The sequence below is a fragment of the Acipenser ruthenus genome, chromosome 10 (assembly GCF_902713425.1).
Source record: "Acipenser ruthenus chromosome 10, fAciRut3.2 maternal haplotype, whole genome shotgun sequence".
Lineage (NCBI taxonomy): Eukaryota > Metazoa > Chordata > Actinopteri > Acipenseriformes > Acipenseridae > Acipenser > Acipenser ruthenus.
The window spans coordinates 42797372-42820611 of NC_081198.1; the positions used below are offsets into that span (position 1 = coordinate 42797372).

Sequence of the window (23240 nt, forward strand, 5' to 3'; positions counted from 1 at the left end):
AATGGCACAGGAAATTTAGTTCCAATACATGGTAAAATGGATTCCATAGCATACCAAAAGATATTGGCCAATCATCTGAAACCCTCTGCTACAAAACTTGGTTTAAAGCACAAGTGGACATTCCAGCACAACAACGATCCAAAGCACACATCAAAATCTGCTTCAGAATGGTTAAAGAAGAATAAAATCAAGGTTCTGGAATGGCCTAGTCAAAGGCCCGATCTAAATCCGATTGAGAGTCTTCGGTATGAGTTGAAGAAGGCTGTGCACAAGAGAAGTCCTCGGAATTTGAATGAACTGAAACAATTTTGCGTTGAAGAATGGTCAAAAATCATTAAAGAATCATGCCAAAAAAAATCTTTGACAAATACCCTAATTGTTTAAAAGAGGTTATTATTGCTAAAAGTACCTCAACTAGCTATTAATTTCATTTTCCTTGTTGGGGTATGAATACTTTTGAATTAGCATTTTTGGAGTTTTGCAAAAAAAATTGCTGAAATAAATTATTGTAGACATCTATTTCTTGTAACTTTTTTTCATCATCCACAAAAGCAAAACTTTTGCTGCAAAATATTTTTCTTATAATTATTTGTTTTCGAGAAATTTCTAGAAATTATAAATTTCCATCGGGGTATGTAAACTTTTGACTACAACTGTATATATTTTTTCCTTATTATTTTATTATTTATTTCTTAGCAGACGCCCTTATCCAGGGCGACTTACAATTGTTACAAGATATCACATTATTTGTACATACAATTACCCATTTATACAGCTGTGTTTTTACTGGAGCAATCTAGCCTGTGTCTAGGCTGCATCTTGGACCCAAATCTGTTTCTATTGTGTATCCAGTAAGTCCATAATGTGATTTTGAATGGGCAGGCGACCTCAAGGGATGCTCAGTCAATGGATTGTAAGCTAATTTGCAACTCAGATCCTGCCACTGTAAACTTAATGTATTAGTTACTCGTATAGCTTTTTTAAAAGTTTGCTATTTTTCATTTAATTCTGTGATTTTCATAACCTCTGCATTTCCTTGAGAATGTCCAGACCTCACAGAGAATCCAGGCTTGCTCTACCTTCTGTGGAATGTTGACATTTGTGTCCTGTACTCTTGTAAGGCTCCAGTTTATTTGTTTACCTGAAGCCTGTTGAATCACGTGTGGCCTGGAAGGCAGCAAAGTGCTATTGGTGGGCAGGCTCCCACAAGGAAGTCTGACTGCATTAAGTCATTCACAATACAGTACCCACTGTTTGTATACTGTCAGAAAACATGTTTGGCAATTACATTCAAAATCAGCAAATCTATTCATTTTAAAATATGAACTATAGGAATGTATGTAGATACAGTGAGGAAAGTGTTCAGCATTACAGCTGAATTCAGACATTTGTTCTGCGTCCGTTTTGGTCTGATCAAAACAAATATATTTTCCCTCCAAACCAATGTTCCTAAGCTTTGTCCTGCCTTGAGATACTAAAACAACTACAAAAACTACAACTGGAGAGCATGTTGTGCATTCAGGTTGTTTCCTGATATTGGGAACCTGTATATCTAAGCTGTACTGCTCTGAATTACAACTTACCAGTTCATACTGATTGCCTGTATCAGATTGTTGTTAAAATAATAAGATAAGTGCTTGAAAGTGGAACCGGCTTACATCAAATAGATTCCTATGCAGTAAACAAACAAAAACACCAACTATGTCCACTCAATAAATAACTATGCTGGTTCTACCTGTGATACAATTCCGGAACCTTAGAGAGTGTGTATTACATTTCAGAGACTAAGGCATTTTGTGAAAAAGCAATCCATGCACAGTGTGCAGCTTTATTCAAGAGACTGACTACTGAGCGTCCCAGGCTACCACCCCCACAACTGTGCAGCGAACAAAACAAATACACATTTATTTTGACTTTTGACGAACAAAATTATATTTTGACATTTCTGAATGCTTTAGTTTCACACTCAGTATAGGGTGTTCTTGCTACTTTTGTATTGGTCAGTAAAAGTTGTAGTCGTAATGTAAGCCACTTATAAAACAAAAAGAAGCTTCTTGTGTTACCTTGATTTAACCCATGGTCTTAATCAGAGCACAATGTCAGTAATCAGGGAAGGTGTGTCTCCTGTTTTCTGCTGCTTATGTTCTGTCTTCACTTGCTATACATAAAGCTTTCAAACAGGGCTTTTTTATCAATGAAGTAAAACAAATAGAAAATAAGTTTGACAGTGAAGTGTACAGTACTGTATTCCCAGCAGAAATGCTTTTAAAAACCTGGCCTTGGTTTCTTGGTGATATCACAGTAAAGGTCAAAGGCATTATCATGAAGAGCTACAGATTGCAGCTGTTATGTTAGGTACCAAATTCAGACTACGTTTTTGTTATTTTAGGGTTGGAAGCAGAGAGGTCATTTTTGTTATAAGACTACTGGTCACCTTCAGAACTATGAGGATGCTTCCCAGGGCTATTATTGTATCTCTCCACTGGTGACTGTGGGAAACAGGTAATACAAGCACACTGGATAATTCCAATAGCAGCCTCACAAAGCTCTAACTAAATTTGGTTTCATCAGCTAATGTTTGCCTCAGTGGCTTTTAAAAAACCCTTTACCTTTTAATGACAAAACAAAATCCATTAAAAATCCCATATGGGTTTCTTGGACCAGGTGCACGATTAATTGTGATTGTTGGTATTTACTAGACTGTGTTTATTGAGTAATAGCTTTATGGAAATGCCTAGTTTGAAAAACAATGGACAAATAAAGCCAGTTGAATAAAAAATCATGGTGCTTTGTGAAATACTAGTAATAAGAAACAATGCTATACAAATGTGATGATTGTGTATGTTTCTTTTCTCAGGTTTGAGCAAGCTGTCATTAACAGCCTGATACAGAACGTCACAAATGGTGGCAGTCTTTACTTCTGGACAGCTCTTCAGGACAGAAACAGAACAGGAGAGTACCGCTGGCTGACACAGAAAGGATCCTTTCAGCTTGTTCGCTATACAAATTGGAACAAATGTCAGCCAGGTTGGCAGTTGTCGTGTATTTTCTACCAGTGATTAATGATGCTGCATGCTCTATGCAACAGTGCACAGTCTCTTAGCTTTTTTTTATGATTTCTTAATTGCTTTTTATAAGCACAGCATATTCCAGAGCTTGTTGGATCAAATTACTTAACAAAAAAAAATAATAATTGAAGAAATAATATGGGAGAAATGGTACACAGAAATACCTGGTTAGTATGCTTTTCGGTTGAATAAATCAGTTACAAAATAAAATAAAGTTCATGCAGTGTTTACTCATTTAGCAGTTTCTTTAGGTTCTTGGTTACTTACGTTTGCAGGAGTTCTGGCATTTTAAGGTTGGGCTGGCCATGCTATACATGTGCTCTGTTTAGTACACTTTTCTTGGCCCTTCTGTAATGCTCTGTCATGAAATTAAGGCATTTCAATAACACACCTTGATTAGAACATCCTTAAATACCAGACGATTGCCAAGGCCATGCTTAGCCCCTACATGTTCTATGAGCCCTTGGAGACAAAGCAAAGGGTGTAGTCAGTTCTGTGCCTTCCATAATGTGCATTTGCATTTCTGGCAGAAAGACAGGTTGCCTTCCTCCTACAGTGTGTATATATATATATATATACACACACACAGACGCCCTTGTCCAGATCCAGGGCGACTTACAATTGACATAGGTCCACGGATGTGTGAAATCCATGGATAAATGCAGTGTAGTTGCGTGTGACTAGAATGCATGAATAAAATATAGAAACTAGTAATGTAAACCAAATAACCGTTTACTTGAAATGCATGCAGTACAATATATTACAAAGACAGAAGAATGTTTTAAAATGAGTTTACTTTGACAGTGATACTCCTAGCAAAATCTTTTCAAAATGCAATACACCTCCAACACTGTTTCCTTAGCTTTTTCTGTAGCCAAAAATGAAAAGAAATACTAATAAAAAAAAAATATACTGCAAAAAAAAAAATACTATAAAGCTACAAGATCATAAGACATTTTATGATGGGAATAAGGTATTCAGCCCATCAGAGCTCACAATTTTCCTGTAAACTAAGTCGTGTTGGACTTCACTAAGTTACTGCCTCAGGAGAACTAATTTTACAGAATCCTTCTGCTGTTTATCAAGATATGAATCCTCGCATCTGTAGCACTGCTTTCTTGGCGTCGACTCCACAGGTTAGACTGACACATGCATCTTTAAGTGTGTGTGTGTGCACCATGGGCGGTAAGTCTATGGCAGTAATGTACTGTATTTCAGAGATAAAACTCATGAGGGAGCCGTGGATAATTGAAGTCGTGGATGAACGGGGTGCGGATAAGTGAGGTTCTATGTATATATATGTTACAGTTCATGTGTTAAATCGGTAAATCTATAGATTAACAGGTAAATGTGTAGATTTACCAGATCAGCGGTCAATGTAGAAAATAACTGAGGAGATTGTAGTTAGTGCTACTACAGTTAAACTACACTGTTAATTCGGAAATAAAGTCAGGGAGCTTAATGGCAAAAAAATTATTTTAAAAAGATTTCTGTAAGATCCCTTGCAATATTATTATTATTATTATTATTATTATTATTATTATTATTATTATTATTATTATTATTATTATTATTATTATTATTATTAATAATAATAATAATAATAAATTTAGCAGAGACCATGTATTAATGTTTTGACCTACATACAGTCATGATTAGAGACAGATTTCTGGTTTTATTTCTAATGATTTAATCCCTCTTTTGCTTTATGTAAAAAATATGCACTTTCTCGATTTTATTTTAAATTAAAATTGACCCTAGTGCAAACATTAGGTATGGTAATAATACCATACCTAATGTAAACTCATGCTTCTACTAAGTGTGATTTAGTATTCAGTTGAACTCTTGTAGAAAAAAGCACAACCTAAGTGCACGCAGGTTTTACATTTCAGTGTGAATCATACGTAGTGCTATGTCATTTTGCTGGCAAAACATTATTTTGTATTGTGAATTATTGCCAGACAGTGATCATGGATGCAAGTAAAAGAGATTGTTTACTACTGTCTCCTTAGTTATTTTGTAGATTGACCGCTGAGCTGGTAAATCTACACATTTACCAGTTAATCTATAGATTTACAGATTTTACACATGACACACACACACATATTAACATGAAGTGAGTTTAGCTACAGAGGTTCTAAAAAAAGAAAAAGCATGATATTGAGATATCAGAAGTGACGTACCAAGCTGAGCCTTTATTCACACACGGATCCTTATTAAGACACTCCATGTAGCATTGCCTCCAAGCAGTATTGTCCATGTTTTCTGCTGGGTTGCCCGTCATTTGAACTCCAGCAGTACATTACTGGTTTAGTTCCTCCTCTATCCTTGTTCTAATTAATAATGGGGCCATCACTGTCAAATTAAGGCTGGCTTATCCCAATTAACTGGACTTCAAATATAGTACAGAACGTTATGGCCAGTGGAAAACAAAATCTCCCTATATAAGCAAGCTTTGTGTTCATTATTGTAATTGTTCCGGCTACAGTACTGTATATTTATTGAAGAAACCATTCCAGTTGCTTTTTATATTCAGTGTTTGTAATTTGTTTTTCTGTTATTGCTAGCTCAGGTGGTTGTGTTGCGATTTCTGGAGGGAAATACCTTGGCTGTTGGGAAGTGAAGGACTGCAACACTTTCAGAGCAATGTCAATATGCAAACAAGCTATAATATTTGTCAAAGCTATTGCATTTTTTTGTATAACATTTTACTTTCTAGCTGTTCTTCCCAGTCTCAGTTGTGAAAACATTGCAATAGCTTTTAACCTTGATGTGATTTACTTCGTAGACGAGGTAGGAGCACTAAGCCTTCACAAAGCCCCAGCCCTAACCCTCTTCATTTTTTTTTTTTAGGTATTTTACAGTGAGAAGGTACTGATGAAATGATCAGACTTCTTTTGTCAGGCTCTTGGATCCAATATTGTCAGTTTTAGCCATTATGAGGAGGAAAACCTCTTGAATGGAATTATGCAGAACATGTTTGATAGGTAACCAGATCATTTTAACAAATTGAAGTTCAACTGAGTTAAATTGCTTGTTTTTTATAATGTAGCAGTGAGGAGCGTTTGTTCTGGGCTGGGTTTAACAAAAGAAACCAAAATACCCGTGTGGGGCTGCATGGGAGTGGTCTGATGGCACTGCTGTAAGTACAACAAGGTTGTATAGTGCTTATACTGTACATTAATATGAGCAATTTTAATTATACATAGAAATAAGTGAGTTGTATATATATATTTTCTTTTTTGTTTGGTTGCAGGTTGTATCTTCATTTATAGAGGACAGACATAATGAAGATGATCAAAGAAACGGTGCAGCTTATAAAGCTGATAATATGATAATACTGCTACGATGTGATGCAAAACTTGAGTGGATCTGTAAAACACCTAAAGGTAAATAAGGAATGTCAAAGCTAATAGAAGTGTTAATCCTATTTGGAGTTTGTATTCCCTTCAGTTACCCTTCTTTATGTTTTACCAGTAAAAACATACATGTAGAAAAGTATTTTCAGACAGGATTTTGGGTTTCTCAGTACTTCACATAGTAAAAGCATTGGCTTTTAGAGTTGAACCATGTGCGTGTGGTTCGAATCCCACTCATGGCCTGTGGAGGACCTCGGATGAGGACGTGAGTTGGCCTGGGATGGCAGGGTTAGGGAGGAAAGTGTTCTGGGGCAAGCTCACCTCATTGAACTTCAGCAAGCACTACCGCTCAGGTGCTCCACTGGGCCCATTAGGTTGGTAACATCCTTTGCTTGGGTTTGTCGGCTGCAAAAAAATAAACCAACAAAGACCAATAAACTAATTGAATATTCTAATATGAATATCTGTGCTCGTATTCATTTATTTGTCAGTGAATTACACTAAAATTACTTAATTAGTTGTCCTGAGGGAAGTCTTTCTGTACACAGTGCTGAATGAGTAAATTACATCAATTGGCTTGACATTTACTCACCAGGTGGCACAGTGTGTTGAATAAAAATCCTTTTGTGCTTATTTTGGCAGGTGCAGAGCTGAAGAGACTATGGTATACCGAATGTAAGTAAACCTATTTTTTTTTTTTTTAACCATTTAGCCACACCACATGCATAACCTGAGTTTGTGTCAGAGCTTAGTTACAACATACTCTCTTATGAGTAGAAATAAAAAATGTGGATATGCAAACACTGGTCCTAAATTGGTGCTTCCTAAGATGCTTTTTTTGAACAGTAATATCTTCCACTGCCGTACATTTTGTAGTGACGTCTATCTAAAGCAGTTCAGATAAGATGTGTTTTGAGTCTTGGGCAAATGCTTTCTTTTTTTCAGAAAACGAGCCGTGGGTCTTCTATCGAGGATCAGAGTACTTGTTTCATAAGGTTTCATTTCCTTGGAATGCTGCTGCCTTTGCTTGCAAAATGTTAGGAGCTGATTTAGTGTCAATACATTCTTCCGATCAGCTGGACTTCATCCAAAGCTGAATAGAAAAAAAACATATTACAGAAACAAAGTGGATTTTCCAGTTACACAAAGTCACCTTATGCATAAAAAAAACCCACATCTGTCAGTATTTCATACAGCAACAATACAATCATGGGAATAAATTATGCTGGGGTGTGCGACACCCCCAGGCTAGTAAGACCCTCTGAAATGGGAGCTGCAGTACATATGGTTATGCTCTTCCTCCCTCCACTTCATTTCAGGCTGCTTAACTGCTGGAGATGGGCAGTACCAGATGGTAGGTGCATCTTAATTGGGACTTGTTCCTTAATTAAAATGTTCTACTAGTATAATTACACTTTTTACATGTGGAGACAATGGACCACATGTTACGCCACAATGAAATATTGAGAAGCTTGAGCTGCAGGTGGCTATGTTGAGTTTTAAGAATCAGAAGTTTCATGGTAACTTAAACATTTGGAGTGATAAGGTTCAAATCCTAAAAACCTGATTTTAGAGTTTTCTCTATGTGGTACCTAGACTAAATGAAGTAAAGTGGTGGATTGGATTGTTTGCAGAATACAGCAACACAGAACTTAGGTAAGGATATGCACATCACTCATAATTGTGTGGGGCAGTGTGACAGGATGAGACTCAGAGACAGTTTGAAAGTTCAAAATAAAGTTTTTAATAAACAAAAATACAAAATAAACAGACACAAGGGCCAAACAAAAAGGTTCAAAACACAAAATACACACAAAAGGAAACTTACAAAATAAGGCTTCCAGGCTGGGCGTTGCCTTCACTGGTTTGCAAAAACAAAACACAGCACACACAGAAAAACTCACTTGCTTCCTCTTTCTAGAACTCTCTCTCCCAAATGGGAAGCTGAGGCCTCCTTTTATGCCAAGTGGCTGTGTCCTTAATTGAATGATTAATTGTTTGATTGCTCCCACCTGACACAATCAAACTGGGCATGGAGGAGAATTTAACTCCATCCCTGCCAGTATTTCTAAGGGCAGAGCCCTGCTCTGCCACAGGCAGTTTCCAACAAAAAATACTGACTACATTTGTAAATTCAGCTGGATGGATGGATCAGCCATTGATTACGAGAACTGGGAAGGAACAAATTCAAGACACTCGGAAGTGAAGAATGAAAGATGTGTATATGTCATCACAGACAGGTTCGGGCTATGGTTTATTAATCACTGATAAAAAGGCACGTATTGTCAGTATTGATTAGAATACAAATGCATTGCACTTCATATACCTGAAACCTTTTTCTTTCAGTAAGTGTCTGCAAAAATATACTTAAAAAATCACTATAAAATAAGTAGTTGCTAAATGAAAATCAGAGTGAGATCACACTCATAAAAGTTACCCAATTAAGTTTTTGCTACTTTAATCTTACATTTACAAGGTAATCTAATAAAGACATATTTTGTGTTTATTATTTGCAGGCAGATGGTCTGAGGGCATATCCAATGGTAATCATCCTTATAGTTTCTGTTGAAATTCCAAGAGAACTTCACCTCATAGGAGGCTGTCCAGAACGATGGCTCTATTTTGGACACAAGGTAAGACCTACTTTCCAATTCAGTCTAGTCATGCATTTCACACTAAGAACATACATTTTTATGAATTCCATCTTGTCCTTTACTGTCACTCACACTTTAATTTTATCAAACCTGAATATTAATCTGGCTGGTATTATTTTAGAATGAGCAATCTCTGAGTGCTACATGCATCTCTTGCAAATGTATATACAAAACATGTGTAGAATTTTATGAAAGTCTATCAATAATCTTGAAAAACTACATAAATACCATAGAATATTAAACAAGAATAATGTCTGTTTAGTGCATTGTGGTGTTTAAAGTAGTTATTGAAGGCGAAAAGTTTAAATACATATTTATATATAATGTGTGTGTATGTAAACCACTGAAGATTTATATTTTAGAGGTTTTTTTTGTTTTTTTGTTTGTTTTGGCAACAGTGTTTTCTGATGCATGTACCAAACAATCCCAAAAAACCTGGACTGATGCCTAGACTTTCTGCAAATCTCATGAAGGAGCACTTGTTTCAGATGAAAATAAAATAGAGCAAGGTACTCTATCATGTTCTAAATCACTGTTTCTTACCTGCACTGTGATTACAACTACTGTTTGTTATTTAAAGCACAAACTGCCAAGGATATAGGTCTGTTTAAATAACACCTTGCCTTTGATTACACCACATGTCCAAAGTTCTAAGAATGTTCCCTTTTCAACAAAAGGGCTTAGTCACTTTGTATTCGCTTTTACTAGCTCCTCCCTTGTGTTTCAAACAATGACTAGTTATGTAAGAATTTAAAGATACTGCAGTGTACTCTATCCCAGTGTCACACACTCATTTAAATGTATTTATTTGTCAGCAATACTTTTGCCATACATATATTTTTCCAATTACAGCCTATTAAACAATGCTGCTATTGGGAGGTCAAACAAGTGTCTGGATTGGTCTGCAAAATGACAACCGGCAAAAATGGGTGAATGGGGAACCTGTTACTTATGCAAAGTGGTCACCCATCGAACCAGAGAACTCGTTTTCTGTAAGTTTTGTATGTGTGACTTTCTTTTTAACATTGTGCAACTAAAGGATAGATGGTTAGATCATCCCTTTGTGCGATAAGGAAATGCAACTCTACCTGTCTGTGCCAAGCATGATGCTTTGCCATGAACTTGTGCTCATTCTGTATCAGGGATAAACCAGTACGACTAATTTCACAAATGGACCAAGATGACCTGAATAAATTAACAAGAAACATATATCATATATCCAGAAAATCAACAGAAGCCCTCTTTCTTAAACAGTATGTAATATATTTGTTCTATACTCCACTTAAGAATTCAGAATATGTAATGTTGTAACCCCAAACTCTTGACAGTAGAACTTAACTCTCTTTTTCTTTCTAAGATAGGATGGAGATGATTTGAATGCCAGTAATGCTTAACAAGATGACCCACTCTGTACTTTGCTGTCAAACAATCATAACTATCATTTAACTGGGAAATGGTACAATGAGAAGTGTCTGGACAATGGGTATGGATTTATATGTCAAAAACAACAGGGTAAGCTAGAATGCTTTGGGTTCAATATTGCTAATGATGTTTTGGAGACATCTTGACCAGACATTTATACAATAGTACTACTGTACCTTTTAAAGCTTAACTTTACATTCATGATCTGGAATTTGATATTTGAAATTGTGAAATACTGTAGAATGTTTTTTTCTGATTGTACTATCTTTTTTTAATTAATTGTTTTAACAGACCCATCTAAGCCTCCGTCTCATCAATCATTTTTTCATCCTCTTCCTAATACCGTTGAATACAGGAACCGCAGTTACAGAATTATTCATGGGAACATGACCTGGTATGAAGCCCTGAATAAATGCTCAGAAAATGAAACTGAACTAGTGAGCATAACTGATGAGTTCCACCAGGCTTTCCTTAAAGTCGTTGTGAATAGATTGGCCCACGCACACTGGATTGGACTTAATAGCCAAGATGTATGTATACTGCACATTTAAAGTACAGCTTAACTGCATATTCCAAAAGGACATATAACCAACAGAAGCATAATACAACATAAGAATGCAAAACTTTCATAGGGGACCCCTTCCCCTGACTCATGAAACTCTTAACTGGCATCACAGGGGGAACAAGAGGGGAGAAACAATGCATTTATTTGATTGTTTTTGACTACTGAGCATGTGTACAGAAAACTGTAATCTTCTGTTATTAATTAGAGCAACTATTGAAGGTCATTTTCAACCAAGTTATTATACTCATTTGTTTCCAACATTCCTGTGATAAAAACAAGTTGCTCCTGTTTTGTATCTTAAACATATTATTATTATTTATTTCTTAGCAGACGCCCTTATCCAGGGCGACTTACAATTGTTACAAGATATCACATTATACATTATTTTTACATACAATTACCCATTTATACAGTTGGGTTTATACTGGAGCAATCTAGGTAAAGTACCTTGCTCAAGGGTACAACAGCAGTGTCCCCCACTGGGGATTGAACCCACAACCCTCCAGTCAAGAGTCCAGAGCCCTAACCACTACTCCACACTGCTGCCCTTTGTTGCCATTTCTGGCAGTTTGGAAGGATGGATAAAGGTCACTGTTTAATTTTGAATACAGCTCATTTTTATTGTGAGAGCACAAGCTTTTCTTGTTCTAAAGTGGTGCTTGTTTTAATGCACAATATTTGTAGAAGCATATACAGTATATAAACGTGTTCACTACAACACTGAGATCACCAAAACACCTAACTGTCAGCTGTTTTATCGGTCTTATTTAAGGCTGTACTCCAAAAAATGGAGATGCATCGATTTATCGACGTTATGAATGGGTAAAAAAAAACAACGCAGTAATAGTCAATTTGTAAATGAGGGAACTGTCAGCATTATTTTGTATCATTTCAGATGTATGCAATAATGACACAAACTGAGAAATAATGTCGGAATGTGTTCATCTTTTTATTCTTTATTCAGTAATTATTTTCTCCCATTTTAAAAGTGGGCTTTTGATTGACTGATCTGGCGCTACTAGTCTCCTCAAGTCTCCACTGAATGTTTGTTTAATTGTCTTTTTTTTCTTAAGAGCGTCCATTTTTATATATATATATATATATATACACATATATATATATATACACACACACATACATACATACACACACACACACATACAGTATACACACACTTACTTTTTAAATGGCTTTATAATACAACTGTTTTTTTTTTTTTTTTGCTGCACAAAATTGGAAGACTTCTAACATAAAAGCAGAAATAGAATAAGCAACCTTTAAACTAGTGGGGAAAATGTGAAAACAATGTTGCAGGTTTTATACCTTTACCTTTGTAAGTACCTTTTACGCATGCAACACTTATTTACGTCATTTTTTACACTCACTGCAGGTTAATTTTTTTGTCCACAGGTAGTGGACAAAAAAATGGAAACACCTGGGTAAATGAGGGACACCAAGTATATTGAAAGCAAGGGCTTCCACACAGGTGTGGCTCTGGCGTTAATTAAGCAAAAAACATCCAAGCATGCTTAGGGTCATGTATAAAAATACTGGACATGGTTGGTTGCCTATAATTATGGCTAGCATGGCTGCAAGAGGAGACCTCAGTGACTCTGAAAGAGGGGTGATTGTTGGGCCATGCTTGGCAGGAGCTTCAGTGACCAAGACAGCTCAACTTGCTGATGTTTCACGAGCAACAGTGGGCGGAAGCGCATACTCCAGGATCGTGATATCCGTGCATTAATTCGAAGTGCAAGGCAAAACAGGCGAGCAACTGCAGATCAATTGACTGCAAATTTCAACCTGGGGCGCAAGCAGCCAGTTTCATCAAAAACGGTCTGCCGAGAACTCCACTGAGCGGGATACCATAGTGGCCCAACACCCTATTAAGTGACTTTACATTGGTGTTTCCATTTTTGTTTCCACTCGTTAGAATATACTCGCTACGCTAGCGAGCAAGTAAAAAAATGTATGGGAAAATCATCTAGCGAGTGTATTTCTTGCGAATAACCTGAAAACATAGCGACACATGCAAATTAGGCTATGACATCATGAAACATCACAGGGAATTTCCTTTTACTCGCTAGAATTTGCAGTGGATGGAAAACCATTTTTTTTGTCCTTATGTCACTACTATTTTTGTAGCAATTTTACCGAGTAACTTAATATTTTATTATGTATTTCTTAGCGACTTACAATTGTTACAAGATATCACATTATTTTTACATACAATTACATTATTTTTTAAACATTATTTTTACATACAATTACCCATTTATACAGTTGGGTTTTTACTGAAGCAATCTAGGTAAAGTACCTGAGTCCAGAGCCCTAACCACTACTCCACACTGCTGCCTTATAAACTCGCTCAATAAATGGATAGTCATGTTACTTATTTTTAAGAATTCAGACAAATAAAGAAATGAAGACCCGTCATCATGCTCTGTAGTTCCTCTTTAGTTTGGTTTATTGCCATGCCACTACTTTGGCGGATGTGAACCATGTCATGTTTTTAAGTATTTAACAGTCTGTTTTTTTTTTTGGCTGTGGTGATTGGTTCCTCCAGCTGTTTTTGTCATCCATAGTAAACAAGAAAGATCCTGGTGAGGTTAAGGAATGTTTACTCATATACTGTAGGCGTTTGAAAACAAATGCATTTTATTATTAAGGTTTTCTTTAAGCTTTTTCTATTTATTTATTTTTTTAAATCATTCGAGAGCAGGAAATTCCTATGTGAACTAAAACAAACACAAAGTACATTTAAACAGTAGGAAAGGGTTTTTAAGGTTTCATTATTCTAAATTTTCATTGTAGGTAAAAGGAAAGTGCAGGAAAACATATGTAGTGAAAGCATGGTAAAGTTCAAGCAAGGTACAGTAAAGTATTGTAAAAATCATATTAAAGCACAGCGCACAGCACACAGAAAAGTGAGGTCAACTGCAAATTAATGTGGTTTGGTTCAATTCCAAAATACTCCATGTACTTTTTTGTGCCTACTGGTAAGTTAGACGTTTCTTAATCACAAAGCTTTTCCAGCCAGTGGCCATGAATGGATACCCTTGTCTAGGTTATTGCTAAATACATATTCAATTTGTTTCTACTATGGGCTAAAATAAAATAAAAAATGCTCTTCTTCTTCTTTAATATAACTGGGGTTATGAAGACTGGTTTTCAACATCGTAACAAAAAGTTAATAGTGATATAATATTGTTCCTACAGTACTGGTCATTCATTTTGATAAAAAAAAAAAGTAACGCTAACTCCTTTTTGTCTTTCTTTACAGAAAGTAAACCAATTTCCTACAAAGGGGAATGTCCAAAAACATGGTTAAAGTTCCAAAGCAGTTGCTACAGTTTTGAGCCTGTTATAAGGAGGCTGGATTTGGAAGAATCGCGTGAATATTGCATACTGAAAGGTAACGTACTGCAGTCCCAGATGCTTGTGAAAGGTCCTGTTTTACAGAATAACACAATGAATAATAAAAGAAAGCACTTCTAGAAAATGCTGTGATCTGCATTACTTCTGTTGCTAGAGCGCCCTCTCCTGGAACACATAAAAAGCTTTTTCTTTTTAAACCATGCATTAAAATGACAAAGGCAACAGAATTTAGATCTGGTGCTGCTTACAATCGACCCCCTGCTCTGGAAGGAACAACTTTGCCCACCCCTGATGAAATCCAGCTGATCGTATAAATTATACCTCACAGCAGGCCTCCTAATGGAAGAGATTAAGGTCCATTTATCCCCCCCCCCCCCCCCCAATACACAGTCCATACATTTGTTCATTCTTAAAATGGGCAAAATCACAGACTGATATCTTTCAGGTTTTATACAAAATTGTCCAAAGTGGCTTGATTTATTTTATTTATTGACAGAAAATGTCCATTATAAGTAGGTCTCAGATTTTAGGTTTTAACCGATTTAAACACAGAAAAAATATAACCAGAAACTAACATAAACAAATTCATGTTCATGGTGCAGCTACTTGATTTGAGCAGTTGTCAATCCAGAGGAGTCAATAAAATAAAATCTAAGACCCCCATACTCAGGTGAAACCGGAGGGTTTAGATGAACACAGCAGGTGTAAAATGAATCCTCGGGTTTAAGCTTTCAAACGATGTATGATGTATAAAAAAATAAAACGGCAATAACAGTAACACAGATTCTGTGCCAAAAGGATTGCAGAAGCCCAGTGATTACAATCTGATCCTCTTTGATTATGTCCCAGGGAGAGCTTTGTTTCTAGTCACAAGACACACCTAGTTTTACCTTTAAATTGAACTTTTTGTAATGTGTTGCTTTACTTTCCAGCAAACACGTCAGATCTATTGACAATTAAAGAGGAAGAAGAGCACAGATTTGTTTTAGAGGAACTACAATTCTTTGGATCTTCTCATCAGACTCTTTGGCTTGGCATCATATTTGGCACTGACAGTAAGTCCATGGATTGCAAAACAATACTGAAGTAATGCTTAAAATAAATAAATACAGCTCATCTATAATGGACTTGTTGCAGAACTGAACAGCGTTTTTGGCAGAAATCGCCCAATGTCATTAATTATGAATACACAGAACTGTATAGTCACTTCCTATGGCAGTTTGACTCGGAGCATTACTAATTCACTTACAAACAGGATTCAGAATTATAGAAATGTTTTGTTCATAAGCATACTAAAAAGGAGCCAGTTTGTAGGTAGAGATAAACATACCTATAGTCTAATAGTCTATTAACATACAGTGCTGTGTTATTGCAAATAAATCCCAGCAAAACAGAGTGCAGTAATGAAGTGTCTGTCCTACACTGCTTTTAAAACAATTTAAAAAAACCATTAAGAGCATATACTGTACATACAATAAAGAAAACCGCGTTCTTTCCATAGAGTCAGTTTTGCCTCTACACAGCAGCCACCATCTGTTACCTTAGACATGCCCTTTGACCTCTCTTACTGGGATTAACAACATATGTGAAAACAGATTTATTTTTTAACCTGTGTATTATAAAGCTTTTGTATCTACTTTGTTCAAATATACTTAGATAAAAATGCAACACAATTGCAAACAAAATAAACAGTTACCAAAAAGGCAGGTATAAGCTGTAAATTATTATTATTATTATTTGTTTATTTAGCAGACGCCTTTATCCAAGGCGATTTACAGAGACTAAATGCAGAGGGATGTCAATTTGTCACAGAAATCTTGTTCCAAATTAAATTTTTGCTTGCTCTAGCACAGTATATTGCCTTTTACACATAGACTCATTTAAATATACCCACTAACTTTATGCACAAAAATTAGGAAGTCACTAAATATTGCTGGGTTGTTCTGTTGAAGATTCATGTTTTTTTTTTTTGTTTTTTTTTTTTAAACCCTTATAGTTTTCTTCTATCCTAGATGACACATTGGAGTGGTTTGACTGTTCACCTGTTAAGTATTCTAACTGGTTCTTCTAAGCACCACATATGGATCCTCTTACTATTGATAGCTGTGTTTCAATGAGGCCTTCAAATGGCAGCTGGCATGTGTCTCACCTTGAGGAAACGCTTGGATTCATTCATATGGAGGTAGGCTTTACATGTGACTGAAACGTAAATTATTTTTGTAACTTTATTACTGACAGGTTTATGATTAGACAGCAGCTATCTGTCTTCTGCTATTGTAGGTATCGGAGGAGAAACTAGCTGCTGGTATTTTGCTAGTAGAGCTGTCAAATTAGTAAAAACTGCTGGTTCAGTATGTACCCATAGTGGTGTTACAAACAATTGTAAGTCGCCCTGGATAAGGGCGTCTGCTAAGAAATAAATAATAATAATAATAATAATTTAATTAAAACGGTTTATTGTAAGTCTTGATTTGCCTGCAGATTCGGATTCTGAACAGGAGGATGTTGTTCCTGTGGTATAGTTGTTTCTACTGTGGTTTCAGGGTATATATATATATATATATATATATATATATATATATATATATATATATATATATATATATATATAATTAAATGTGAATTTCTAATTTATTGTGACAGCATTATTACATGACACCTTTATCATATCTGTTTCAGCATCTCATACCTGTTTCTTCTGGAAATGTGTACTACAGACAAGCAAGTTCAGAGGCTGCGGATTCAGAAGGAAATATTCTTATTACAGATCTTGATATGAATACTGTAAATTAAAATCTCCTTGAGCAGTAATGGAATTGCGATCTGTAAAGCGAACTGTGTCACAGCAGGGCAGTGTGGTTGCATGTTACATTTGAGCAGCCAGTCACCAAAAAGCATAGATCCTGATCTGCACAATCCTGGAAGAACAGCTGAAAACCAAAGAAACAAGTATTAATAATGGGAAGATATTCATTTACACTGCATAAGCACAGAAAGGCTAAAAGCTGATAACATCTGAAATTAAATTTTCTATTGAAAAAAGGGTCCAATTTTATTCTTATTGTCTTCAAACACGGAATACAACATTTCAGTTTTTTTGAAACCTCAGAAGTATTCATCACAATTAATGTCTATAAAACACGGTACTAAACTTAAATTGATAGAACGTAATTTTATAAATGTATATTATTATAAGATATTCAGATGGCTAAATTACTTGGAGTAATAGCTTTTTGTCATGAACTCAAAAAACTCAGAGACCTCATTGTAATAAACAAGTAAATGTACATGTCTTGCACTGTACTGTCAACAGAATTGCTGGACTAGGCTGCCACAGCAGCCATTCTCAATTTGAGGGCAGCACAAGCAGAAGTACAGAATTGTTATACAATTGTAAGCAAGATGTTTGTTTGATTTTTTTAATCTAAAGCAGTGCAGCATCAATGAAGTATTGTCAGTATCGTAACTTTAGCAAGCTTCTGAGGATATAGTTTATGTTCCCCATGGTTTAACACTTCAGAATGGACACAATATACACCAAACCCCTGCTACTGTTGACTCCTTAAATTAACAGTCTGGGGTCTGACAGGTAACCTTTTTATTTGCTGCCGCTTAACATAATGACTGAAATCCTGAAGAAACAGTACTCAGTCAGGCTGAGGTATCGAGTCCAGCTACCCCCAGTCGCTCTCCAGATGACAGACGAGCAGGTGTTTTTGAATAAGACTGTTTACTAGTTTTTTCATAGCCTATATTTTCCCTAGTACTGCTTAGGGATTTACACACTTTTATTTATATATTATTTTTCTTATGATATATGGAAATACTAGCCATTTTACCAGTTTTGATATTTTATAGGCACTTTCTGGTGTGATGTGTTAATATTGGTACATTCTGGTTAATCATAACAAGCACCAAAATAAGCAATAAATACACCTGATAGAGAAGTAAATGACTGTTTGTTACTATGTTGAAGTCACAATTGTCTCTATTGTCTATGGTATTTTAATAGATTTTACAACTAAAACAATGTCTGGGTTATTTCAGATCATTCTGTGAGTTCCCTGTACTGAATCCATAGAATGTAGGTATGTTGTGTTTGTCCCAGCAGGTGGCAAAGAAGACGTAAAAACTCTACACAATACACAGCCCCTGCATGATTTATTATTCCTTGTCACCTGCAGTAAAGTAAACACAAAACAGGTTGTGCAGTTTGATAGAAGAAATTGAACCAATAGAAGTAACATTCTACCAGTAAAGGAGTGGCTCTACGTCCCTATGTACATACATACACTTGTAGTCAAAAGTTTTTCTTGAAAACAAAAGTTTAGTTTTTTTTAGATGAAGAAATAAAGTTACAAGAAATAGATGTCTACAATTATTTATTTCAGCAAAAATGGTAATTCAGAAGTATTCATACCCTGACAAGGAAAATGAAATGAATAGCTAGTTGAGGCACCTTTAGCAATAATAACCTCTTCAATGATTAGGATATTTGTCAATGAGCTTTTGGCATGATGATTCAGTGATTTTTGACCATTCTTCAACGCAAAATTGTTCCAGTTCATTCAAATTCCGAGGACTTCTCTTGTGCACAGCCTTCTTCAACTCATACCAAAGAGTCTCAATCAGATTTAGAACAAGACTTTGACAAGGCCATTCCATAACCTTGATTTTATTCTTCTTTAACCATTCTGAAGTAGATTTTGATGTGTGCTTTGGATAGTTGTCGTGTTGGAAAGTTCAGTTGCGCTTTAAACCAAATTTTGTAGCCCATTGAGACCTTAACCACGCAATACTAAACCTATGATTGAAATGGAAACCCCAGTCCCACTTGCAGCCAATTTACTTTGAATATCGTTGGCAATCAATCTCAGATTGTTATTAACCTTCCTCACAATTCTTCTACTTGTTCTTGGTGAAAGAACCTTCTTTCTTCCAGACCGAGGCAGCGTTGTGACAGTATCATGAGTCTTGTACTTCTTCATAAAAGAAACAATAGTTGAAATTCGGATACCCAAATGCTTGGAAATCTTGTATCCTTCTCCAGCTTTATGACAATAAATAATTTTCAGCCTGTCTTCAGATAGCACTTTATTTTGTCCCATATTGACATATTGGTAATGACAGCAATCATCCTATGCCTAACCCTTTTATACTCTCTAAGAATGTTCACCTACAATCCAGCATTTTCTAGACTTTTCTAGAATTAGGTTCTGCATTATCATATTGAAATTTCTAGCACATTTTAGACAATATTATCATAGCATCAAAGGGTATGAATACTTTTGAATTAGCATTCTTGTAACTTTTTTTTCTCATCCACAAAAGCAAAACTTTTGCTACAAAAGATTCTTCCTAAAATTCTTTGTTATCAAGACTTCTAGAAATTATAAATTTCCATTGGGGTATGTAAACTTTTGACTACAACTGTATAACAAGTGATTTGTGGGCATCTGTGCTTGTCAAACTTACATTTGAAGATGTGCTTACAGTTTGTGTAGGTCAGTGCTCCAACTTTTTAATGTTGCTGATATAATGTTATAATTAGATGTGACTGGGCATGTATGTCACTGACATGTGTTTTATTTTTGTACTGATATTTTCATTTTGTTTCTAAATGTTTTAAAAATAAATATGGACTAAATGTTTCTAAATGTTTTAAAAATAAATATGGATAGTTAGATTTTTAGTCTGCAGCGTTTGCAGTAAACATGGAAGTCGAGTCATCTGAACGTGAAATGGTCTGTTTGTCCCAGCAACAAGTGACGATCCAACAAAAGCGTCCAATGGAAACAAATTGTAGTACAATAATATTTTATTATGGTTTACGTCTGAGGTGTGGTGGCGCACTGCACTAGTCTGTCAGTAAACAGAGGGTGTGTACATTAGTACTTAGCTCTGATGTCTTCAGTTACAGATTAAAGCAGGTGCGGTTTTTTAAAACATGGACAGGCGCCTTATTTATCATTTTTACTCGTCTTTAATTTTGGGGCTCACAGCTTTTACTTTGGAAACTACAGCTTCTGGAAACTTAGGTAAGAGTTATTTATTTGCTACTTATTTGCTATTTCTGCAAACTTTTTTTTTAATTAAATGAAGCTATAAGGGTTATTTTTTTGTGTAAGTCGGAAGAGTGAACTTTTGGGTGAAAGCAAATAAACATGTACATGGCAACATTTTTATTCATGCCATTATTGGGAGACGATTGAAACTGTGCAGGGTACGTTGCTGAATTATAAAAAAAAATGTATCGTACCGTGGAAACTGTTTTGGAAGTTAAGTATATTTTTTAATCGTTGTGTTAATATATTTAAAAAAAAAAGTAAAAGAACAGCAAAAAGAAAACTCGAAACTGTCCATTTTAGGAGTACAAATGAAACTGCAGGTTCAGATTCTGGCAGTTATCCAGATGCAAGTCATAAAGCGTCATGCTGTTTGCTTGGCTTCTGGTTTGTCATGGCATAGGTGGTTGTGTGTGTGTGTGTGTGTGTGTGTGTGTGTGTGTGTGTGTGTGTGTGTGTGTGTTATTTACAAGCAGGATAAATGGGGGTTCCTACCCTTCTTCATATCATAATATGGAAAAAGTACATTTGAAATTATGATTATATCTACTATATATGGCCTTAATGGATTGCATTCGCTGTGCATTACATTTTTTTTTACAGGCCCAGCAAAGTCAAATTCCTATCCACAAAATAAATACATTGTAAATACATTGATTTATGAGAAAGTATCTAGGATACCAGTACTGTAAGCAAGTGAAAATGCTACAGTCCTATATTATCAAGCAAAAAAAAAAAAAAAAATGTCACACTGTTTTGTTTTTTTTTTCACAATCCTGGTTTGAACTATAAAGTGTTTTATTTCATAAACCGTGAAAGAACCAAGACTGGAGCACAAACGGACACTTTTTTTTTCTTAATATATTCAATGAAAGGAAATATACTGGTGCTGTATTCAGTACAAACAGTCGTGTAGTGGTAAATAAAAAAGTTGGTAAACTGCTGTTTGGTGGAGTTGAACAGATAGAAAACTGACATACCAAAATGATTTCTGAGTTATTTAAGTAAGAAATACATACACACTTACCGATTATGACAGCATCATTTTCTTTTTTGCTGCGAAGGCATGCAGGGCTTCCTTCAGGTCAAGGTTTTGGGCTAGTTCATGTTCAGTTGAAATTCACAAGTCCATTCAGCCGATCCTGTTTCATTATTGACCGCAAATAAGTTCTGATAAGTTTAAATTTCGAGAAGCTGCGCTACCCACTTGCAGCGGTGACCGACAGTGTTAATAGAATTCTCAGGGAAATAAATGCGTTTGGAAAAAAAACGAAGACATATTGTTTTTGCAAATGTATTCCAATACATCCTTACATTTGGATCCCAAATGCATTCTTCTGGACAGAGCTTTTAGCTCGTCGCACAATTTAACTGCATCAACGTCTTTTGAATCTCTGTGTGTGAGAGCCATTTAAATAACGTGCCACTGGTGGATGTCGTGTGTTCCAATTTCAGACACTTTGGGGATGTTGTACATCATTTTGAACACAGCACTGTGTTCCTGAAGCTGTGAAAAACGTTCTTTCACTGATTGAATATTGAAAAGCAGAGTTCAGTAATTGATTTTAAAAAAAATGTACCTTGAATTTCTATTTGCGGTCATTGATAGGTTCGTCATCTGCATCGTTGTGGAATTGTTTATTTTTCTGACGCGATCGAATTCGTAGTTCAGGTAAAGCAGCCATCACTTAAGTTCCTCTGCCAACTCCCTTGCATTTGTCAGTGCCCCTGCAAAGCCCTGGTCTGTCCGATAGTTTTGAAGATACCTTTTTGTTGTGTCCAAATGCTCAATTGCTTGACTGGGGTCGAAGTTAGATGCCTGTAGCTTTTTGCTTGTTAAATTAATTTCGTACAATATGTCGTACCAAACCACTAAGCTGCACACAAATTTTAAGTTTAGCATTTTACCCGCAATGGATTTTGCCACCGCCCGGGATTTAGCACCTTTGCTTCCAGTGGGTTTACTCTGCCATGGAGAGAAGGGCATCATACACTTTGCCAAGCTGACACCTGATTGCCTTCACTGCTTCAACCCGACTTTCCCATCTCGTTTCACTGAGTGGGTTCACTGTAAGATTTAGAAAAAAAAGCTGAGAAAAATGCATGTGTTTTGTATCTGACTGAAAATACATCAATTAGCCTCCATACAGCAATTAGCTGCTTTGTTTAGCACTAAATTAAGCCAATGGGAACTGCACGGAAGAAAAAAAGCTTGTGGATTCAAGTCTTGTATCTGTTTTTGCCTTTCATATTGGCTCTGTTATCATAGCCCTGTCCTCTCATGTCTGCAATGTCAAGTCCCAGCTCACAAAGTTTCTGCAGAAGTAATTCAGTCCCCAGCCCCCGCTGAATTGTTTAATTAAATTAATTCCAAAAAATGCTCTTGGATGTTTACACTGCCTGCCACATTGTCGCAGGTTTCATTCACTGACACAAATCTAACTATCAGAGTCATTTGTTCGATTTTAGTTATCTCAGGTGTGCAATCCCAAACCACTGAGTAGTATTTTGCTGTTTTGAGCATTGACAGTACCGTTTCCTTAATCTCTGTTTCTTTAATAACTGGATGATCTCATTTTTAATATTCTTGCCCAAGTAATATTCATTCTGCCAACTTTTGCTTTTAATACAAACATTTAATGTCTGCAGAAGTCATGGCCGGTGTGTGGTTACTGCAATCCCCTGTCTGTAATAGCAGGATTTAGGACTGAGTAGCCCTGTTCACATAC

At 35.9% G+C, this 23240-nt stretch overlaps 1 protein-coding gene and 1 long non-coding RNA gene across 2 annotated transcripts in view; both read left to right on the forward strand.

Moving 5' to 3' along the window:
- The first annotated feature begins 5975 nt into the window (after positions 1-5975).
- Positions 5976-18293, forward strand: LOC117406613 (uncharacterized). The gene is made up of 14 exons (XR_009329740.1): positions 5976-6210; positions 6325-6457; positions 7070-7102; positions 8566-8667; positions 8944-9060; positions 9480-9590; positions 9934-10073; positions 10224-10334; positions 10439-10593; positions 10795-11033; positions 14352-14483; positions 15379-15501; positions 16443-16628; positions 17126-18293. It is a non-coding gene; the product is annotated as an uncharacterized LOC117406613 (long non-coding RNA).
- Positions 18294-20287: 1994 nt separating this feature from the next.
- ly75 (lymphocyte antigen 75) overlaps positions 20288-23240 on the forward strand; it is a 31491-nt gene continuing 28538 nt past the window's right edge. The window contains exon 1 of the mRNA XM_034010758.3: positions 20288-20484. Coding sequence (XP_033866649.2) covers positions 20394-20484 — 91 coding nt within the window. The 5' untranslated portion in view covers positions 20288-20393. The remainder of the gene's footprint in view (positions 20485-23240) is intronic.